The 20090-nt window shown below is 39.3% G+C and overlaps 2 protein-coding genes across 2 annotated transcripts; both read left to right on the top strand.

Annotated features, from left to right (window-relative positions):
* Nucleotides 1–170: 170 nt before the first annotated feature.
* On the top strand, nucleotides 171–3752 carry LOC121766040 (vegetative cell wall protein gp1-like; the record flags this gene model as incomplete). The annotated part of the gene is made up of 2 exons (XM_042162368.1): nucleotides 171–1948; nucleotides 3730–3752. Coding segments are annotated over exons 1-2 (1473 nt in total), but the record flags the coding sequence as incomplete, so codon positions are not given.
* A 13214-nt stretch (nucleotides 3753–16966) lies between these two features.
* Nucleotides 16967–18762, top strand: LOC121764775 (protein TILLER ANGLE CONTROL 1-like). Its single transcript, XM_042160799.1, has 5 exons — nucleotides 16967–17010; nucleotides 17092–17128; nucleotides 17222–17724; nucleotides 17814–17973; nucleotides 18532–18762. Exons 1-5 carry the CDS (start codon nucleotides 17005–17007, stop codon nucleotides 18543–18545), a joined length of 720 nt encoding a protein of 239 aa, XP_042016733.1. The 5' UTR covers nucleotides 16967–17004; the 3' UTR covers nucleotides 18546–18762.
* The last annotated feature ends 1328 nt before the right edge of the window (nucleotides 18763–20090 follow it).

Genomic DNA, 20090 nt, shown 5'->3' with positions numbered 1-20090 from the left:
TATTAGTGTAAGAAATTGAGAAAGTGGATGCCAGGGGAATAAGATTTGGCGTGCTAGAAAATGCAAAATGCTGACATTCGAATAGCAGCTGCCGCTATTACCACGTCTTAATCACACTCTCAACATCTGGCTATACAGTTGAGGCGTAAAAGGAATACAGCAGTAAAGATTTTGATTGGCAAATGTTGATTACGGTCATGGTAATTACTTAATTTGTTGTTTTATGCGAAATTGGGACTTTAGTAGTAAAACATAAGAGACATCTCTAAATGGGCCAAAGTGGTGTTCTCACTTTACCTTTTGTCCCCAATGAGTTACCTCTTTAAGAGGTGATGCCAACCTTAACTTACACAACTTTTCTTGTTATTTTCCTTTAATTTTTGGTTTTTTCTGAATCTGATACTTTTTCTTCTGCTTGTTTCCCATGCATGGCATTATAAATGAAATCTTCCATCCTCTTTTGTTCCATAGCACATTCACATTTTTTCTTTACACAAAATGGCAAGCCAACCACGCCCACCATGGTTCCGGTTTTCATTAGGAAGCCGTGCGCCAGCGCCAGCACCAGCTCCCGCTCCTGCTCGTGCACCAGCGCCTGCACCAATGCCGGTGCGTCCTTCCTTTCCAATTAGGCCAACCCTAAATCAGCAGCCATCCCCTCCACCACCACCCCAACAGCCGCCACCACCGCGGTCTCCTTCTCCTGCTCCTACTCCACAACCATCTTCCCCAGTTGCAGCACCAACTACTCCTCGTGCACCACCAAGGCCCTCTACTGCAGCTCCAGTAAGCCCCCCTGCACCTCGCTCACCGGCATCAACTGCAGCTCCAGTAAGCCCCACTGTTGCACCACCTGCACCTCGCCCACCGGTGCCAGCTGCAGCCCCGACAATCACAACTGTTGCACCACCTGCACCTCGCCCACCGGTGCCAGCTGCAGCCCCAACAATCACAACTGTTGCACCACCTGCATCTCGCCCACCGGTGCCAGCTGTAGCTCCAATAAGGCCCACTGTTGCACCACCCGCACCTCGCCCACAGGTGCCAGCTGCAGCTCCAATAAGCCCCACTGTCACACCACCTGCACCTGTTCCACAGGTGCCCGCTGCAGTTCCAGCACCAACTACTGCCCCCGCACCACCAAGGCCCTCTATTGCACCACCAATAAGGCCCGCCGTGGCACCTCCTCTAGCTTCACCACCTCGGCCATCCGTACCCACTGCCCCCGGACCACTAAGGCCTGGCGTTGCACCTTCTCTAGTTTCACCACCACGACCATCCGTACCGACTGCCCCCACACCAAGGCCCCCATCAATAATAAGGCCTTCTGTTGCATCAACTCGATCACCACCTTTGCCGTCCGCACCAGCTCCAGTTCCACCAACACCAATCAAAACCACCCCAAAATCTCCCCCTCCCAAAAAAGAAACTCCACCTCCATCTTCTCCACAAACAAAATCACCACCACCACCCTCCTCCTCCACCCGAAAATCCCCTAACCCCATCCCCACCGCTCAACCTATCTACACCAAACTGCCTACTCCAACCGCATCTCCCAAAACAATCAAACCATTCGAAGCAGAATCCCCCAAACCCAAGCCCTTATCCCGCCCACCCTCACCTCTAACACTGCCACCTGCGCAAACAAAGCTAGACGTCCTCGAGGACAAACCCATCAATCGAACTCTGAGAATGAGCAGAACTCACAACAATGGCATTGCTCCCGACGGAAAAAGAGAACCAAACACCCCAAAAGATAATAGCATCAACAAGAAACTCTCAAATTCCGAGCAGCAGCAGCTGAGGGTGATCACACTTGCAGGAGAAAACAAGGGAGCAGTAATGGAACTCAGTCCCTGGCAGAAGAAAGCCCTGCAAAACGGTAAGCAGACGTCAGGGTCAGGCAGTGATAGCGGTGAAGAAGGAAAATCAAGAAGCAAGGATAAAGCTAAAGGAGCAGAGTCTCCGATGTCGGGATACTTCAACAGCAATGTGCAGGGACTGAACAACTCTATCTTGTACAACTCAAACGTGCGTCATAAGGACCCAGGAATCCATACCTCGGTTAGCAGAAAGGGTAGCCACTCCCACTCGTGAGCATGCAGCTGTGCTGGGGCGTCGTATAATAAAGTTGAGCAAATTGTTTTTATGTATTCCAGTTTCTGGTGGAAGGAAGCTAGCTAAATGGGAGTGAATCTTATCTTGTTTGTGATTCTGGGAGGAGATGCTATATATTCCCTCATACGGGACTAATAAATTCATGTCTTTTTTTTCCCTTGCTGTATACACTTCTCCATATATATTAAAAATTGTTTTACTATACAAGTTGGTTTAACGACCCCACAATTCATCTTCTCCATATACAGAAACAAGCTAGTTGGTACACAACAACCCAAACTCTGAATCACTGAATTCGACCACAAAATGATTATTAAACAATCTCCATAATCATGAATAAGATGCTATAATAAGGCAATAGAATGGAGAGTGGGAGAGAATCTCATAAATCTTGCATGATACACCAGTCTCACGCCATCATCAAGCCCAACCAACCGTCAACAATCTAGGATTATGTTAAGGAATAAAGACAATTTGTTAGCCCAATCGCAATATGAGTTGACCCATATAGGTTAATGCACCTTCCGTCCTATTTTCATATATTAATTTTATGATAAAATGTGATTGAAATGAGTTACTAGAATGTGCGTTCTATTATCAAAAGTAGTACTCTATCGGTCCGACATTTCTTTAAATTTTAAGTGAGTTAAGTTAAGAATAAAGTAAAAAAGAAAAAGGTAGAGAGATAAAGCAAGAATAATGTAAGAAAGAAGAAATGTAATGTTTTTTGCCGAAAAAGAAATGAATACGACTCAACTAAGAGCATTAGCAATGGGGCTTCCCACGTCAGCAGTTTTATCCTCCTACCTCCCCACCTACAGTGGGGCGCCCTAAGGTGCGCCCTATGGCGCGCCACATCATCATTTTATTATTTTGTTTAATTAATTTAACTGTTTTCAAATAACAAGTAACGAGTAAATAAAAAACTGTCTAAATAACAAACGGCGAAGTTTTAATAAAAAAAAGTTACATCATTGAACTAATAAAAAAAAAAACTAAGTCGGACCAATTCCCAACTTCCGACGCAGCTCATCGAGTAACGCTGGGAAATATTCGGCTTCGTCGGGGTCAGTACACTTCTTGAGGGCCCTGTGCGTCTGCAACATCGTCCTTGCCATCGACGTTGTTGCTAACGACTCAAACGAGGTGGCCGTCTGGGTCGGGAGCTCTACCGGGACCGGAGCTTGGGTTGCAGCGGTCGACGATGAGGTCGCGGTCGCCTTCCCCTTGGCCTTCCCAGCCTTGACGCCGGGAGGACGCCGGAAGGACACCGGTGTGCCGGAACTCCCTTCATCCACGTACGTCCGGTTGAGGTCAACCGGGTGGTTGCCGCTGCCGCTGCTCGTGTAATCACCAGCTTCAGTGATCTTCGTCATCTTTGGCGCACCAGTGTGCAGAATTCCACCTTGGAACTTCTGCTTGTCCCTCAAGAGCGCCCAGATGGCCTCGTGCTTGAAGTCGCCGTACATCGACTGGTACGACAACAGCGCTTTAGCGGGCACGTCGCTCGCGCTCTCGCCGCTCCCCTGTGACCGCGTGAACTTCTCGAACTCCGCCGCGTACAAGTTCACTTGCTTCTTGACTTGATCCCAGTGCTTGCGGAGTTGCTCACGCTTGCGCTTGTACGCGGTCGGCGGCTTCACCGAATTGTAGAGGTCCGCGATGCGTTCCCAGTACGCGATCTGTCGCTGGTTGTTTGCGAATATCGGATCTTCCGATATATCTACCCAACACCGGGCCAAGGTGAGAGTTTCGTCGTCGTTGTAGTTCGTACGGCCGGGGGCGTACTCATCGCAATCACCGGGAGGCGGCACCTTCTGCGCCCGCTGCCGGTTCCGCTTCTTTCTGGCTGGGGCGGAAGCGGTCGAGGCGGGGTCGGGATCGGCCGCTGTGGTTGGGCGGTGCGGAGACGGCTCCATGTCAGACAACCTACACGATTCCGTACTGAAATCGGGATCGTAATGGGCGTTGGTGTCGAACGAACGATAATCGCCAGGTTCTGTACCCGGCCAATGCGCCCCTGCGCTAAACGTAGGACTATTGGGGCATGAATCCATTTCGTAGTAATTATGTAATTGTAAGTTTCGAAAATGAAATCGAGTGAAATGAAATGTTATAAATGAACGGTATTTATAAAAAAACGAAACCGCGTGCCATCGTCCGCGACCTCCACAATGGGGCGGACGATGGCGCGGACGATGGCCATCGTCCGCGACAGCCGCAATGGGGCGGATGATGGCCATCGTCCGCGCTATCCTCCGCCACCGAAGTATAGGGCGCGACTATCGTCCGCACCCTATGGCGCGCACCCGCAATGGGTACGGACGATGGATGGCGCGGACGATGCGCGCCATCGGGCTTGCCATCGTCCGCCCATTGCGGATGCCCTGAAGAGGGACGGAGAGAGTATAAAGTAAGGTGTCAATTAATTAAAGACGGACGAAAAATGAAATTAGCACCAATTAATGAGGGACAGGAAAAGTTAGTACCTAAGCTTATTTTGTCTTCATTAATCAATACAATTATCACCATTATTTTCTCTAAACATTCTCTTTTCAGCAAATCTCTGCTTTTTTCTCTCCCGAACCTAGCATCAAGAATAACTTGTTGCATCCAAATTAAAGTTAATCAATACAATAACCATCGTTAAAAATTACTCCGTGTAATTTAAATAACAAATGTCACTAAAATTTTAATTGTATAGGATAATTGAGAAATATACACAAGTTATGATTTACTCCATCCGTCCACCATTTAAAGAACCATTTTGACTCGACACGAGTTTTAAGAAATTGTTTGATTTGGTGAAGAAAAGTAAAAGGAGAAAGTGAGTTAAATGTAGGACCCATTTAAAGTATTAGTTTTATATTGAATTGTGGGTGTAAAAGGTTGGTGGATTGTGGGGTTTGCATACTAAAAGTGGAATAAAGTAAATGGTTCTATAAATCGTGGACAAACCAAAATGGCAAAAGGGCTCTTTAAATCGTGGACGGAGGGAGTAATTAACTATTTTAAGAGTTGTAGAATTAATCAAAAATCAATCAAAAATTATATGATTTAAATAACAAATTTCTTTATTTTATAATCATAATAAGCTTTGTCCCTGACTCATGCTAATTTTACATTAAAAAGAGTCACCCACAAGTGTACGGGCTAAGTAGCATATGGCAAGCCTAAAATTATCGATCCTCGAAGACTAAAAGCCGGTTTGAGTATTACGATGCAACTTTGAACACTATTTAGATTATTAAAAGGGGTTTTTGGTTTTCTATAACTAAGATCAAAGAACAATTGATCAAGTAAAGACAAATAACTAAACAAGACAAACAAATGATGGTTTTTCACACAAATTTGGAAAGGTAGGGATATAGATCCGTTAGTATGGATCACGGGTTTCACCTAGGGGTCATGCCCATCTATTAGTTCTCATGTATGGCTAGGAAGGTCGGATTAATTGGTTAGACCCCCCTCTCGGGTGCATCTAACTCGTGGATTAATCCCTAGTGTAGGAGTCTCCTCCATACAATTCAAGATTAACTCCCTAGAACAACGGACCCAAGTCCTCTTTCTAGCTCATGCATCTCTCGATTACATGTAACACACATAGTTGTTGATTACCTAACCATTCTAATCATGCATCTCTCAATGTCATTAATTAGAACAAGGTATATCAAATTGTTAGCTAGGCAATTGGATAAAAAGAGCTCAATAACCAACAAAAACCAACACAAGAGATAGATAGCATAAATCAAGGATCAACCCATGGATTCCATACAAACATCACCACATCCATAAGGAAAATCTAGCTACTCATGTTCAAAGACGAAACAAAAAGGAAAACAAAGCAAATGGAAAAAGACGTGGATAGAAAATAGAATCTAGAACTCTCTATGGTAGAAATGATAGTGGGGAGTCTTCTCCTTCAATCTCTTGAGAGGGGAAGCTCCTAAGGCTTCAACTCCTCTTCAAAACCCTGTTGTCTTACTCAAAATCGTTGTGTGGGAGCTAGGGCTCAAATGTGTGTAGTCCCCTTTTATATCCGGAGTGAAAAGAAGGAGAAAATGGGCGTCAGTACAAATCGTTGTGTGGGAGCTAGGAGCAAGTTGCAAAACGCCCGGTCGGGCGAACTCTCTGGATCGGCTCTGAAACGCCCCGGTCGGGCATTTTGTCTGGTGAAACGCCAGACCGGGCGAACTCTCTGGAACCAGCCTCGTTCGCTCCGTTTTAACATGTTTTTTACTTCAAAACTCCAACAAACTCATTACTTCATCTAATTGATGACTAAATGGGTGAAAACTTATAATAAACACCTTAATCCAACAAAAACATGGGTTAATCATCTCTAAAACTGTCCTAAACTTTGAGTTTGTCAGTCCCTTAATGTATAACCTAAGAATACAACTGAAAAAAATATACGGAGTACTAGTATTTTGGGACCACATGGATGCGTACCATGTACGGTTATCTAATTAGATTAAAACAATAAAATTTGGATTATAAAAATACAAATAAGCTACAAATAAAAAACTAATGTCTCCGTCCTTTATAATTTGTCATCATTTGACCCGGCACATGTTTAAAAAAATATAATATAAAGTGAGTTCCAAAAAGTTAGTGACATGTTAATCCTATATTAGAAAGTGGAATGTGGGGTCCATTACAAGAAACGGTAAAAGGAAAAAGGATGACAAATTTTTAAGGACCGACGAAAATGGAAATAAGTGACAAATTTTCAGGGATGTATATTAAACACAAAAACAATTATATTCATAATGTTAAGGCACTGCTCCTAACACGTTCCGGATATCAAAATATGAAAAATTCTTTCAATTCATTCAATTACTACTTGTGTTATATTTTTCACTCCAATAGTAATACTTTGGAATTTTCCTAATCATAACACATAGCAAAGTAATTCTTAATAAACAGATTAAAAATTCAGGAGAAGCATAGTGATCGTTAATCTACATCCTGAACACCATTAACACGTACTGATAATTAATAGATCAAATCGACGATCCAAATCATAAATATATACTACTCTATAACACAAGTTAGGGTCATGAATTCCTCGTCTAAGTATTTCATAATCAGTCATGATTTCTCATTTGAACTTATTCTCGACCTAAGCTCTGTTTTGTTTCCGTTTCTAACTCAATCTTTGATCCATAAGGGGAAATAACACATATGTGAGTTCAGTGTTACCTAAAAATGAATAAAACCAATGCAAGTAAACGAAACTCCTGAAATAGCCCATAAATTTTTTAAATATCTATACTGAAATAGCCCATAAAATTTAAAGCAGCTTATATTAATTGGGCTTGGAAGATTAGGATGCAAACTCAGCCTACTTGCTTTTACAAAACCTAATTGTAAATTCCAATAATGATTATGAGTTTTGTTTGTATTAAAAGTTTCTGACAAAGTTCCAACTTCCAACTGATAATAAAATTTAACTATAGTTATACCAAATAAGAACAAGAATAATATTGAAAATTTAAAAAATAAGGTGTGTAATCCCGCTTAACTAATTTGCCTTTTTTAAGTATTATATTTCCCTTGCATTGTCAATTAAAATCAAAATGTATATAGTCCCGGTATTTATATACGTATAAATATCTAAGTCTAAGGCAATGCCATACAGCTATGGATATACTTATTGAATACTTAGGGATAAGTTGCCGGTCACCTGCCACAAGCAAACTTATCGGAATCCATTTTTCAATAATTGATTCAATAAATTAAAGGGGACACAAAAATTTAATCTTTTAACAAATTTTGATTGTTACATTATTGAATGGAGTTCTAAGGCTTATATGAAAGCACGGAGATTCTGTGCAAAATTTGGCCTCAGAAGATGGAATTTGGGACATGGAGAAAACATGTAGTATCACTCTCTCATGCAAAAGCATCTGGGAAAAAGTCATATAGTAGCAGACAGTTGTGGAGATGAGAGCATGACCTACCAAACTACCACTTACAAGTTTAGTAATTGGAGAATCCAAAGAAACACTAGTCAGATAGTATTGACCGTGTGCAATAATATTATGTTATGTCTTAATTAAAACAATCTCCTAAAATCTTGTAATAACCCATGCTCGATCCACTCAATCAATGCAATACATATTAACATTCACTAGGCACCCTTCGGTGCTTACTCCCCTAATCATATCTTGCTTGTGAAAGTACTTCAAATTTTGTCTAATTGGGATCAATGAACTAAGTACATGTGAGCTCAGTAATCTATTACAAACGATCATGCGGTTTTTTATCAGTTTGTTAACTAAAGTAAAAAAATAATTATAAAAAACCGCTACATTGTTTAACCTAAAAATTGATTTGCATGCATTCAGCAGCACATATTCAGTGGCATATCCAACATATTTGATTTTGAGATACGTCAAATAATAACAGTAACTAATTAAAGCTTCAAAATTTGACGGTTTTTTATTTTATTTTATTTTATTTGTTATCTCCATTAGAATTAAAAGATAAAAAAATAAATGCACCGAGAAAAGTCAAATACCATGATCTATGCTATGGTCAGGGGATTGATCTCTGCCTTTGGATATGGAGCAGCTTTAAATCCTTAGGCCAGTTGTCCCACCCTCTGATGTGCCTACAAATCAGCACATAGAATAGTCACTGGTCCCGCCGGTGGATACCCTTGGTAATTAAATAAAAAGTAGTTTACCACTACACCAATACTACTATATACGAAAATAACTTCAATATATATTACCAGGATTTGTTTTTGGGTACAAATTGTAACCCTTGTGTGCGGACTAATCGGCACACGCAAAATATAGCGAACTCGTCCTCTAGCCAAATTAGAACGATTTTTTAAAAAAATAAACAAATACTCCAACTTATTCCAGCCGGCTCCATTTTTTGTAAAACAAATCATACATTATTAACATGGCTCTAAAGTCCATTCAAGTTTAATAGTACTTCATTTGAGGCTTTTAACAAAGAAAAATACCATCTACGTTTGTTTCAGAAAATGAAAATCGTTACTTCCTCCGTCCCCCATTTTTAGTCCACTTTGTGTTAGGCACGGATTTTAAGAAATATAAAGAAAATTGAATGTGAGTCTCATTTTTATATATTAGTTATAGTATAATAAAATGTGAGTTGAATAAGTTAGTGAAATATGATGTTCATTTACTATTTATGGTAAAAAGTGAAAGTGGATAATAAATGAGAGACGGAGAAAAATAATAAAAATGGGCAATAAATGAGAGATGGATGGAGCATTCAAAACTTATGAATCTAGCAGATGGAATTTTATTATAGAAAGATCGGTAAGTAATTCAAACTGGCCAAACCCATCAAAAATTTGGGAATAAGAAAACAAAAGCTTATTGCTAATAAACATGTGTTAAATTTATTAAAGATGACAATTCACACTGCGGGTCTTGAGTGTAAGTTTACGGATATAATCTGTCCCATATTTTGTCAACCCACCTTCCACGATATCAAATTTTCAAGAAATTGAGCTCGTAAAACACTTAAAAAGTGTATAAAATCCAGAGAACATGTTAAACAATTTGACTCATATTACATGACGTGTTTAATTTATAAGACAATCTTTATTACTTACACAATTCTGAATATACTCTCTTCTTCCGACGTTAATTAGTTGAGACTTTTTTTAGCACATAGAATAAGGAATGCATATTAAGGTTGTGTTTGGTTGTCAAGATATAATCTAGGATTGAGTTATGAGATTATTTTAGTCATAGGGGTTAGCTATGACTAATTAATACATGATTATACATTTAGAATTGAGTCATGAGATTAAATTTCATGAACAAAACATAATATAAATCTAATCCCGGATACAATCTTGCAAATCGAAAATCCCCTAAATGAATATATTAGAAGAGAATCAAATATGAGAGAATAAAGTAGACAACAAAGTGGAGTAGAATAGAAGAGGATATTAAGAGAGAAAATAAAGTAAGAAATATTAAATTCGTAGAATTTTTTGCCATAGATATTCATATAACTCAACGCAATAAAACTATATATGGAAAACAGTTCGACTTAACATTAGTGAAACAACTAGGGTATATGCTTCTCAAAATATTGATATATGTTAGAAATCAAGGAAAATATGCAAAGATTATGAAATTAATTAAGAGGGATTCTTTTCTGATTTATAGCTAGGGTAAATCATAGCAAATCATACCATATGTAGATATTTCTATGCCTATTTAGGCGTGTAATTCCCTTCTCGGTAATATACTTGAATGAATATATGAAAGCTTTCTTCAACATGGCATCAGAGCAAAATAATCAAAGGCTCAGAAGATAAATTCATCATCGCCATATACCTGTCCCGACCAGAAGGCGGACAACCGGACCTGAAAAATGTCAGAAGAAGATGTTAAAACCGGTGACATCAGACTCAAAGCAAGCAAGAATGTTACAGTAGCATTCAAGCTAAATGGAAGAAACTATCCACTATGGGCTCGGCTGATGCGAGTAGCCACCGGAAGCAGGAGGGCGTTGCGGCACATCACCGGAGTACCGGAACCCCCAAAACCAACCGATAAAGAGTATCTGGAGTGGGAGGAGACCGATTTGGTGGTCTTCTCCTGGATCGTGGACAATATGGAGATCGAGATTGTCGGAGATTTCGCACACCAACAAAGTGCGAAGACGATTTGGGAAAGCCTGGCCGTGACGTACCATAGTACGTCGGATTCGTATATGATATGCGATTTGGAGGATAAGGCCAGTCGGATTGTCCAAGGGGACATGGATCTAGAGACCTACTGGAGAACCCTGCATGGAGTATGGATCGAAATTGATCGATGCCAAACCAAGTCCATCACCTGCTGCGATAAAGGAATCGGTGAGTATCGAAACATCATCAATCAAAGGAGATTATACAAGTTCTTGGTGAGATTAAACCCCCAATTCGAAGGAACCAGGAGAGACATCCTCAAAGAAAGCCCAATGCCTCTAGTAGATGTCGCATACGGCTGGGTGAAACGGGAAGCCACACGGCTGAAAATCATGTCGTCGGCAAACCCCGACCCAACTGCCGCAACAAATGGAGTGGGGCTCAGATTTGGAGCCCGGAACACGCGATTTCCACCCCAACAGGCGCCGCTCCGTTCCGGACAACACCTCACCGCCACCAACAGCCGCCGTAGAGCAACCAAACCCGACAAAACCAAGCTATGGTGCTCAAACTGGGGGATGAACAAACACACTCAGGAAACTTGCTTCAAACTGGTCGGATTCCCAGAATGGTGGGATGAGAGTCAAAAGGGGAAGGCCAAATTGGCCATCGGAGTGGAGGAAATCGGCGGAGCAGAGAGCGCCGCCCGTGGGCGGAGTGCTGAAGGTGGAACTCCACGCGGCGGCGGCGGCGGCAGACGAGGAGAGGAGGTAGGGCAGGCGACGTTCGCCGTACGGGGTGAAGGAACAGAGAGCGGCGGAATCGGTGAAGGAGGTAATGGGCTAGGGTTTTGCAAACCCTACCCATTTTCTGATTTTCCGCCTAATCCTCACTTTGTCCATAAATTGCATGATATATCCCATGCATTGCAGTCTGCCCCTCATATTTTGACTAATCCGAAAAATGCATATTATGTGATGATAGATTAGTCAGTCCCAATAGTTTTGAAATATTGCACGAACTGCCTATTGCATGTACTGTGCAACATACGTCTAGAGAAAAAGATAAAAGGTGGATTTTTTATTGTGGGGCAACTGACACAATGACACATGATAAAAAAGATTTTGTAAATTTTTGTGGTACTATGAAAAGTCAGATACAGACTGCAGATGGAGAATTAACTTCGGTAGAGGGGAGTGGAACAATTGAGATTTCACCAATGTTAAAATTGTCAATTTGTCTCTATGTTCCCAAATTATCACACAAGTTGATGTCTATTAGCCACGTGACGAAGGAATTGAATTGTACACTGCTAATGCATCCTAATTTCTGTATTATAGGATATCAGGACGAGGAAGATAATTGGGCGTGGCACTGAGCGTCAAGGCCTCTACTATGTTGATGAGATGGCTCACCAAGCAGTGCCGCAATGCTGGCTCACGGATCTGCGACTCGAGACGCTTGGTTGTGGCACAAACGTTTAGGTCACCCATCTCTTGGTTATTTTAAACTGCTTTTTCTTAATTTTTCCCATCTCAAGGATTTTGAGTGCGAATCTTGTGTTTTGGCGAAAAGTCATAGACAATCAAGTCTACTGAAACTCGTGTTAAGAGTCTTTTTTCCTTAGTGCATGCTGATGTTTGGGACCATGCGCCCGTTACTGGTGATCATAGTTTTAGATATTTCTTGTTATTTGTGGATGATTGTTCGAGAAAGACGTGGGTATATTTTTTAAAACACAAATCAGAGGTTTATGAAAAATTTGTCGTATTTTACAAAACTAATCCAAACTCTATTTCAGACAACAATTAAAGTCCTTAGGTCTGATAATGGGAGGGAGTTCGTCAATCGAGAAATATTAAATTTTTTCATGGATAAAGGGTTAGTTCACCAAACCTCGTGCCCATATACCCCCGAACAAAATGGAGTAGCCGAAAGGGAAAAAAAGGATAATTATGGAAATCACTCGTGCCTTGTTTTTTTACTCTAATGTCCCAAAATTTCTTTGGCCTGAGGCAGTTGCTACATCTGTTTATTTGGTGAACCGTGTTCCTACAAAAATCTTGAAAATGAAAGCCCCGTTACAACTGTTATCCTCACTAGCCGACGTACCCGAACCTCTTACCCTACCTCACTAGCCGAACAAAATTTTCCGCGTGCGCTATAAAATATATTTTTTTGGGATATGGGATCAATCAAAAGGGTTAAGGTGCTTTTATCCGTCGTCTACGAATATAATAATGACCATGAACTGCAATTTTTTAGAGTGTGAGTATTATTATGCCAGCCTTAGTGGTCAGGGGGAGAGTAGAACTATTGATAGGTCAAGTGGACCCCTAAGCTGGTTTATGTCATCACCAAGCGACTCTGTCGTGGAACCAACAGAGACAATTAGTACTGCCGCCGAGCCTGTCTTGTCACAGGCAGAGCCTCCTCAACCGTTGTCACCTAACAGTCCACCTCCAGTGATATCTGAGGTAATTACTGAAACTGGAATCAATAGTACAAATATTCCTGATGACTCTGCCGCAGAGCCAACAGAGAATGCTGTGATTGACGGGGATACTGGACAATACACACTTCCATATCGAAGCACAAGGGTGTTCCACCCAAGCGGTACAGTCCAGAACGTATCTCGAAGAGAAGTAGATATTCCATGGCAAAATTTGGCTAAAGTAAATCTGACAGAAATGGCAGGGGCCTTTTATGGCGGCCCTGTATGAGGAAGAAATAGGGCAGCTAAGGAAGAATCTATTTGCCGAGTTTGAAATGAAAGATTTGGGCCTCTTCAAATATTTTCTGGGCATTGAAGTGATGCGATCCAAGAAGGGAATATTCATAAGCCAACAAAAGTATGTTTTGGATCTCCTGACGGAAATAGGAATGCTAGATTGCAAGCCTGTAGAAACCCCCATGATGCAGAACCATGGTCTTCGACTAACTGAAGGGACTGAACTTACGCACCAAACGAGATATCAACGCCTGGTGAGTAAGCTTATCTATCTCTCTCATACCAGACCAGATATTTCATATGTCGTGGGAGTAGTTAGTAAGTTTATGCATAAACCTCAAGCTGACCACTGGGAAGCGGCCTTGAGAATTGTGCGCTACTTGAAGGGGACACCAGGATACGGGATTTTATTCGAGAACCATGGAAACTTGGAGGTGCATGGGTTCACCGATGCAGATTGGGAGGGGAATACAAATGACCGAAAGTCGACTGCAGGGTACTTTACCTTCGTGGGAGGTAATCTTGTGACTGGGCAGAGTAAGAAGCAAAAGGTGGTAGCCTTATCAAGTGCAGAAGCAGAATTTCGTGGGATTAAGAGTGGATTGACAGAGATCCTATGGCTGAAGAAGTTAATGACAGAACTTGGCTTGATGTCAAAAGAGCCGTGCAAACTCTTTTGTGACAATAAAGCAGCAATCAGTATATCTGAAAATTCAGTACAACACGATCAAACGAAGCATGTTGAAGTAGACCGCCACTTCATCAAGGAGAATATAAAAGCAAGTGTGATAGACCTTCCGTTTGTTCGTTCAAAAGACCAGTTAGCAGATATTCTCACGAAAGCTGTGGATGCAAGAAGCTTCTATGAAGTATTGGGCAAGTTGAAAATGGGAGATCTCATTCTTCAACTTGAGGGGGAGTGTTAGAAATCAAGGAAGATATGCAAAGATTATGAAATCAATTAAGAGTGATTCTTTCCTGATTTATAGTTAGGGTAAATCATAGCAAATCATACCATATGTAGATATTTATATGCCTATTTAGACGTGTAATTCCCTTCTATGTAATATACTTGAATGAATATATGAAAGCTTTCTTCGACAATATATAGTACCTATTGGGATGCTTCTATTGGAATTATCTGTTTTTATAGTTGTAATGATCAAAAGTTACAACGATAAAGTAAAAAGTATTACTCAAGCAAACACCTCAAATTTGATCCGACAATATAATACTCCCTCGGTCCCAAGGAAAATGACCCCTTCTTTGGGATGCACAAGAATTTATGCAATTATATTTTGTGTGTGAAATGGGGAGAGTAAAATAAGAGAGGGAATAAATTAGAGATAAATGTGTTTCCGTTTTCAGTAATATGTCATCTTGGATGAGACAAACCAAAAAGAAAAGTACGGGTCATCTTCAGTAAGACGGATGGAGTAAGTTTGCAACAAGCATACTAGAGTATGATATAGTAACAATTATACTTTCTTCGTAATTCTCGAGAGATTATGTAATTGACTTGAAAAAATTAAAAGCTATGTTCATTCTTTAATCATACCGGACACAATAAAAAGTTATGAATTCATAATTGAAATTCATCAGTCATAATTAAGATTACATTAGGCCATACATGCAGAGTGTGGCTCAAGTACCCAATTTCCAAGATTATTTGAATCTCCGAGTTGAGTGCTAAGCTTCAAAAAGTTAGATCGTTATTTGAGTTACTCACTTAGCTTAGATGGTGTCAGCTTTATTCTTTTAGCTTGGCCTAGAAAATATGCAACCCTACTCTTACTTTCCACACAATTAAATGAAATAGAGTTTATTTTGATCCACTAGTTTTATTCATAATGGGATATCTTTTGAATTGCATTACAGCCTCACAATCTAAAAAAAGGCGTAATTGCAGGCAAATAAAAGGTTTAATGACCCACTAAAATGGCATACTACATTTTTTTTTCAATTCCAAGTGCTCAAGTAATTTATATATTTACTATTCATGCGCATCCGAAACATTTCATTTTTGTGTGATAGTTGACCTTTTAAATACTCCTATATTTTTGCATTCGAGAATTGTATCCTTAAAAGTTCAATCAATTGATCCAATGATTCTAATCAAGCTTCACTTTTTATATCTTTTCGACCCAAGCCTTTTATATATTTATAAAGCCTATAATAAGGTAGAAGACACATATAAATGATTAAAGCAAGTACAAGCTCTAAAGTTTGTTGGTTCCTTATTTTATCATGGAAACACATGATAGTATACGATATTTAAATTGATTATGAATATTTGATAGTCCGCATGCACATGATATTTCAATATGAATAAATAGTGGAAGATTGTATTTCACAATTCGAACATACAATAAACTTAGAGGGTAATTAAGTCCACGTGATTTGCACGAGGCAAGAGATGGGTGGACTAATATTTAACTCAAGCTATTCGATTCCACAAACAGTTAATCAAGATGTACAGATCTGTAAGTATGTTATAGCAACTGCAAACACGATTATGTAATTAGGTAGCAGAAAAGTAAATATTGTCTTGGGATTTTATGCATATAAACACACCATTATTATACACAAAAAAGTTTGAATTTCTCTGACCTATCGCAGTCCACATATCCTCTCATGTAAGAATCCAAAGCAAAACCTCTTCATAACATCATATGCTGTGACACAGCACACTCCATATATACATGGCCAATCCAGACATGGATGTCATGTCTCATGTTATTGTTTTCTTTCTAGAAATATACCATATACTGAATCAAGCAATCAATAAATATATAACTCGATGTACATAACCCAAATTCATCTAGAGTAAATAATCAATAAATATATAGCTCGATATACATAACCCAAATTCATCTTAGAGTAAATAATCAATAAATATATAGCTCGATATACATAACCCAAATTCATCTAGAGTAAATAAATACATTAAATAAATATTGAATTTTTTTAAACACATACATTTGAACTTTGCAATTGTATGTACATATAGGAAAGCCAAAACCTAATGAAATCGAATTAAACATCTTCTTACATTAGAGTGAGAAGGAATGAAGTACTCCTTATTCCCACAATAAGAGTTTTATGTTGTCATTTCAGTCTGTTAGTAAGAGTCATATTTAATTTTTACTTTACTATAAATGGTAAATATGTCTCATATTTCACTAATATTTTATTATAAAATTAATAAATATAAGTGGAATTCATATTCCACTACCTTATTAATTTACTTTTCTTTATAATTCTTAAAATTCGTGCATAACTAAATATGCGTCGACAGAGGGATTCTATTCTAAAATTAATGGCAGTACAAAAAGTAAGCGAATAAGGAAAGGGGAAGGTATCGAAAGAGCCAGATAGAGAAGCCAATGAGAGATTTCCAAACGGAGGACCCACCCAGAGACACGTGGCAGCTAATTAGATCCCCCTACTGGCTATCGGCCTATTCCTATTCGTATCGACACTCCACTACCAAGTTCCACTATCATTACCAACAAGAAAAATGAAGGCAAGTTTCTCCATCACTTCCTTAGATCCTTGATCATGTTTTTTCAATGTTTTTATCACCTTTTTGTTTGTCTACTTGTAGATCTTCAACTGGGTTCACCGAAGGTTCAATAACAAAGGTAATGAATTAAATTAGTCGTTTCTTCTTCTTCTTCTTCTTTTTCTTTTATTGGAATGAATTAATCTGATGGTGGTCGGGTCGGGGCATGCAGCGGAAAATGTGAAGAAAAACAGCGACATTGCCAGGGCGGATGAGCAGCAGTTTGTGGGCGAAAACGAATGCGACGTCGTTTTGGAGAGCTGGAGAGGAGGAATTCTTGCCATTGGAACATTCGGCTACGATCCGTTGAAGCATCAAAATCAACAACTTACTGAGGCTTACTTTTCCGAGGATGATTGTGATGATGATGATGATGTTGATGATGATTCCTCATCCCTCATAGATCAACGTGGCGGCAATCCGTTGGTTCTAGCGGAGGAGGAAGAGGAAGAGGAAGAGGAAGATGGAGAGCTTGAGTTTGGGTTTGAATATGTAATGATGAAGAAGAAGGAGAGAACCACTCTGGCAGATTTGTTCGTGGCGGATTGCGATGAGGATGAATGCGGCATTGCCAATGCCAAGAGCAAGTCCCACCATTTACCGACACAGAAATCGAGTCGGAAGCACGCGCCCTCCTTCGCCCGCACTGCCCGCCCCATCCACAAACTCAACAAAGTCAGTTTTTTTTTTTTTAATAAGTATATCGACAACATGATTTGGTAGGACGTAGACATAAGTACCATCTGATTAATACTGAATGGCAGCTGATGCGGAGAATGTTGACAAGAAAGATCCATCCTGAATTAGTAGGACCCACCAATCCTAAACTACCGGCCTCAGATAATTATGATTATAACTACTGTTATAATTATGCTAATAAGAGCCTGGCTACTGATGACTCCGCCTCGCTTCTTCCCACTAAAGGTGTGTTTTTTTTCTATTTTCTGAGTTTGTATTTTAAATACATACGTAATTTACATGAAAACCATTCCTTAGTTCCAAATTTTATCCAAATGATATTACTGTTAAGTGTGGGATAATTATCAATAGTGTTTTAGTGCATGCGTGAGCCAAGACAGAAAAAATCAGTTTCGGAAAGCTAAAAATTGAGTTGATTCTTTTTGTGTGTCGATAGTGAGAACTGATAAAAGCGGTCCTCTTTTCGGATAGAAAGTAAATATTTTCAATAATTTCGATCTTTTATATGCTACCCTCAAATAGTATTAAAGATGACTAGTCACGACTCAGAGACTTTTTACATGTAAAATAATGCTCTCTCACTGATTATGTTTTCGTAAAGTAGATGGTGGAATAAAGTAAGAATAATTGGATGTTTTATTTTTTGTTAAAAAAATGAAATGACTCAACTTAGTTGGGACATCCCAAAAGGAGACGGAAGGAGTATATTATAAAAATGCTTTGTTCTCGACGTCTGTCGAATTAAGTTAATTGTATTAATTGTTGTATCCTATCTTATTGCAGACATCAATATATAATGATTACTTCATGAATAGTGTATGTGAGACAAGGTGCAGCCATGAAGAATCCTTGGCTCTTTTTATCAGATGCAATGCAAGTGTTTGTACTCTCGGATGATGAACATTTAATTGTTTGATTAGATGATAGATGCGTGTTTGTATTCTGCTATTTCTGTAACGTACGATTCCATGAGGTTTGGAGTGCTATTATTCAATTTGAGGTTCCCATTTTCAACGTTTTGATTCACTCTGCATTTTTTCATGTATTTTGTGATTTATCTATAAATCGGCACGTAAATTTATGGGGTCACCCCTACGTACACAAACCCACCCTAATAAGTTGGATGAAACCAAGTAAAAAATCACTATTTCCTGAGAACTAGGAATCATGCTTTATTCACACACAATGAGATGTTTATGTTATTTAGATCGAAATTAAATAAAATTTCATTCTTTATGGAATTCGATATTTGATGTTGCACTCCTTCGGTATACAATATAGAATTTCAATTTAAAAACTGAAAATGGTTGTCCATATTTTTGTTGACCTCAGAAAAACAAAAATGCTACAAATATATTTTTGTTAAGGTGCATGGTAATTTATTCAGAAGCATAATAGGTGTTCACTATATCTTATTTTGTCAATAAATGAATAGAAATTACACAGAAAATTTTGTGTTATGTCATGTTGGGTTATGCTCGGAAATAATTAGTGCCAGACTTCCAGTATTAAAAAACAATTCTTTTTCTTTGTTGCCTATACTTCAACTACCACCTATAGGCGTTCATGGGCCGGTTCTGACGGACCTAACAGCTGGGCTATGGTTTAAGATTTTGGAGCTTGGCTCTAAGGGCATTAATAATGGGCCGATTCTATTTACCAAGTTAAAAGAGCCAGGTATATTAGTAACTAATATACATGGCTCTAAACCCTAAAAAAGGAACAAGGAACTATTTTTATCCTTTAGATTATGAAGAAGTACAGTGATTACATCTTCTTCGGGGATATTCGGTTGCCACGATTACTTATGATTAAACACCATGAGTAATCTTATCTCTTGTTTAATTGCATTTTCTTAAAAGCTCGATCTGTGGCAATGTATCTTGGCCCACCTCTATAATGCCAAGATTAGACTGTATCTCATGATTAACCATCTCCATTCATTCTTATGACTAATTTAATCCTTGACAAATTTTATTGTAGTTTTTCCATGTAGTTTTTCCATATTGTAGATGAATACACTATAAAGGTTCACCTTAAATGATTTGAGAGGATGATGGCAAATGAAAAACAACAATATTCCACACCAAAGTAAAAGAAAACTCAAATAGTTTCATGAGTCATGCCTCCTATCACCAATGAAATCTAGAAATCTTTTAGACTTCTATCGGTCACTGTACGTGTGAGTTATTTTGTTGGTACAAATTCAAATAGTATTTTTTTTTAAACCTGTAGACACTTATTATTCCATGAATGTGCAGAATTGCATGTTCATTCCTATTAGGTATGAACGATTGAACAAAGACCATAGTCATTTTGATATACAAATATTTAAGTGGCTA

Source organism: Salvia splendens, chromosome 14, assembly GCF_004379255.2.
Source record: "Salvia splendens isolate huo1 chromosome 14, SspV2, whole genome shotgun sequence".
NCBI lineage: Eukaryota > Viridiplantae > Streptophyta > Magnoliopsida > Lamiales > Lamiaceae > Salvia > Salvia splendens.
The sequence above is the reverse complement of the archived record's forward strand: the minus strand, read 5'-3'. Positions and strand labels throughout refer to the sequence as shown.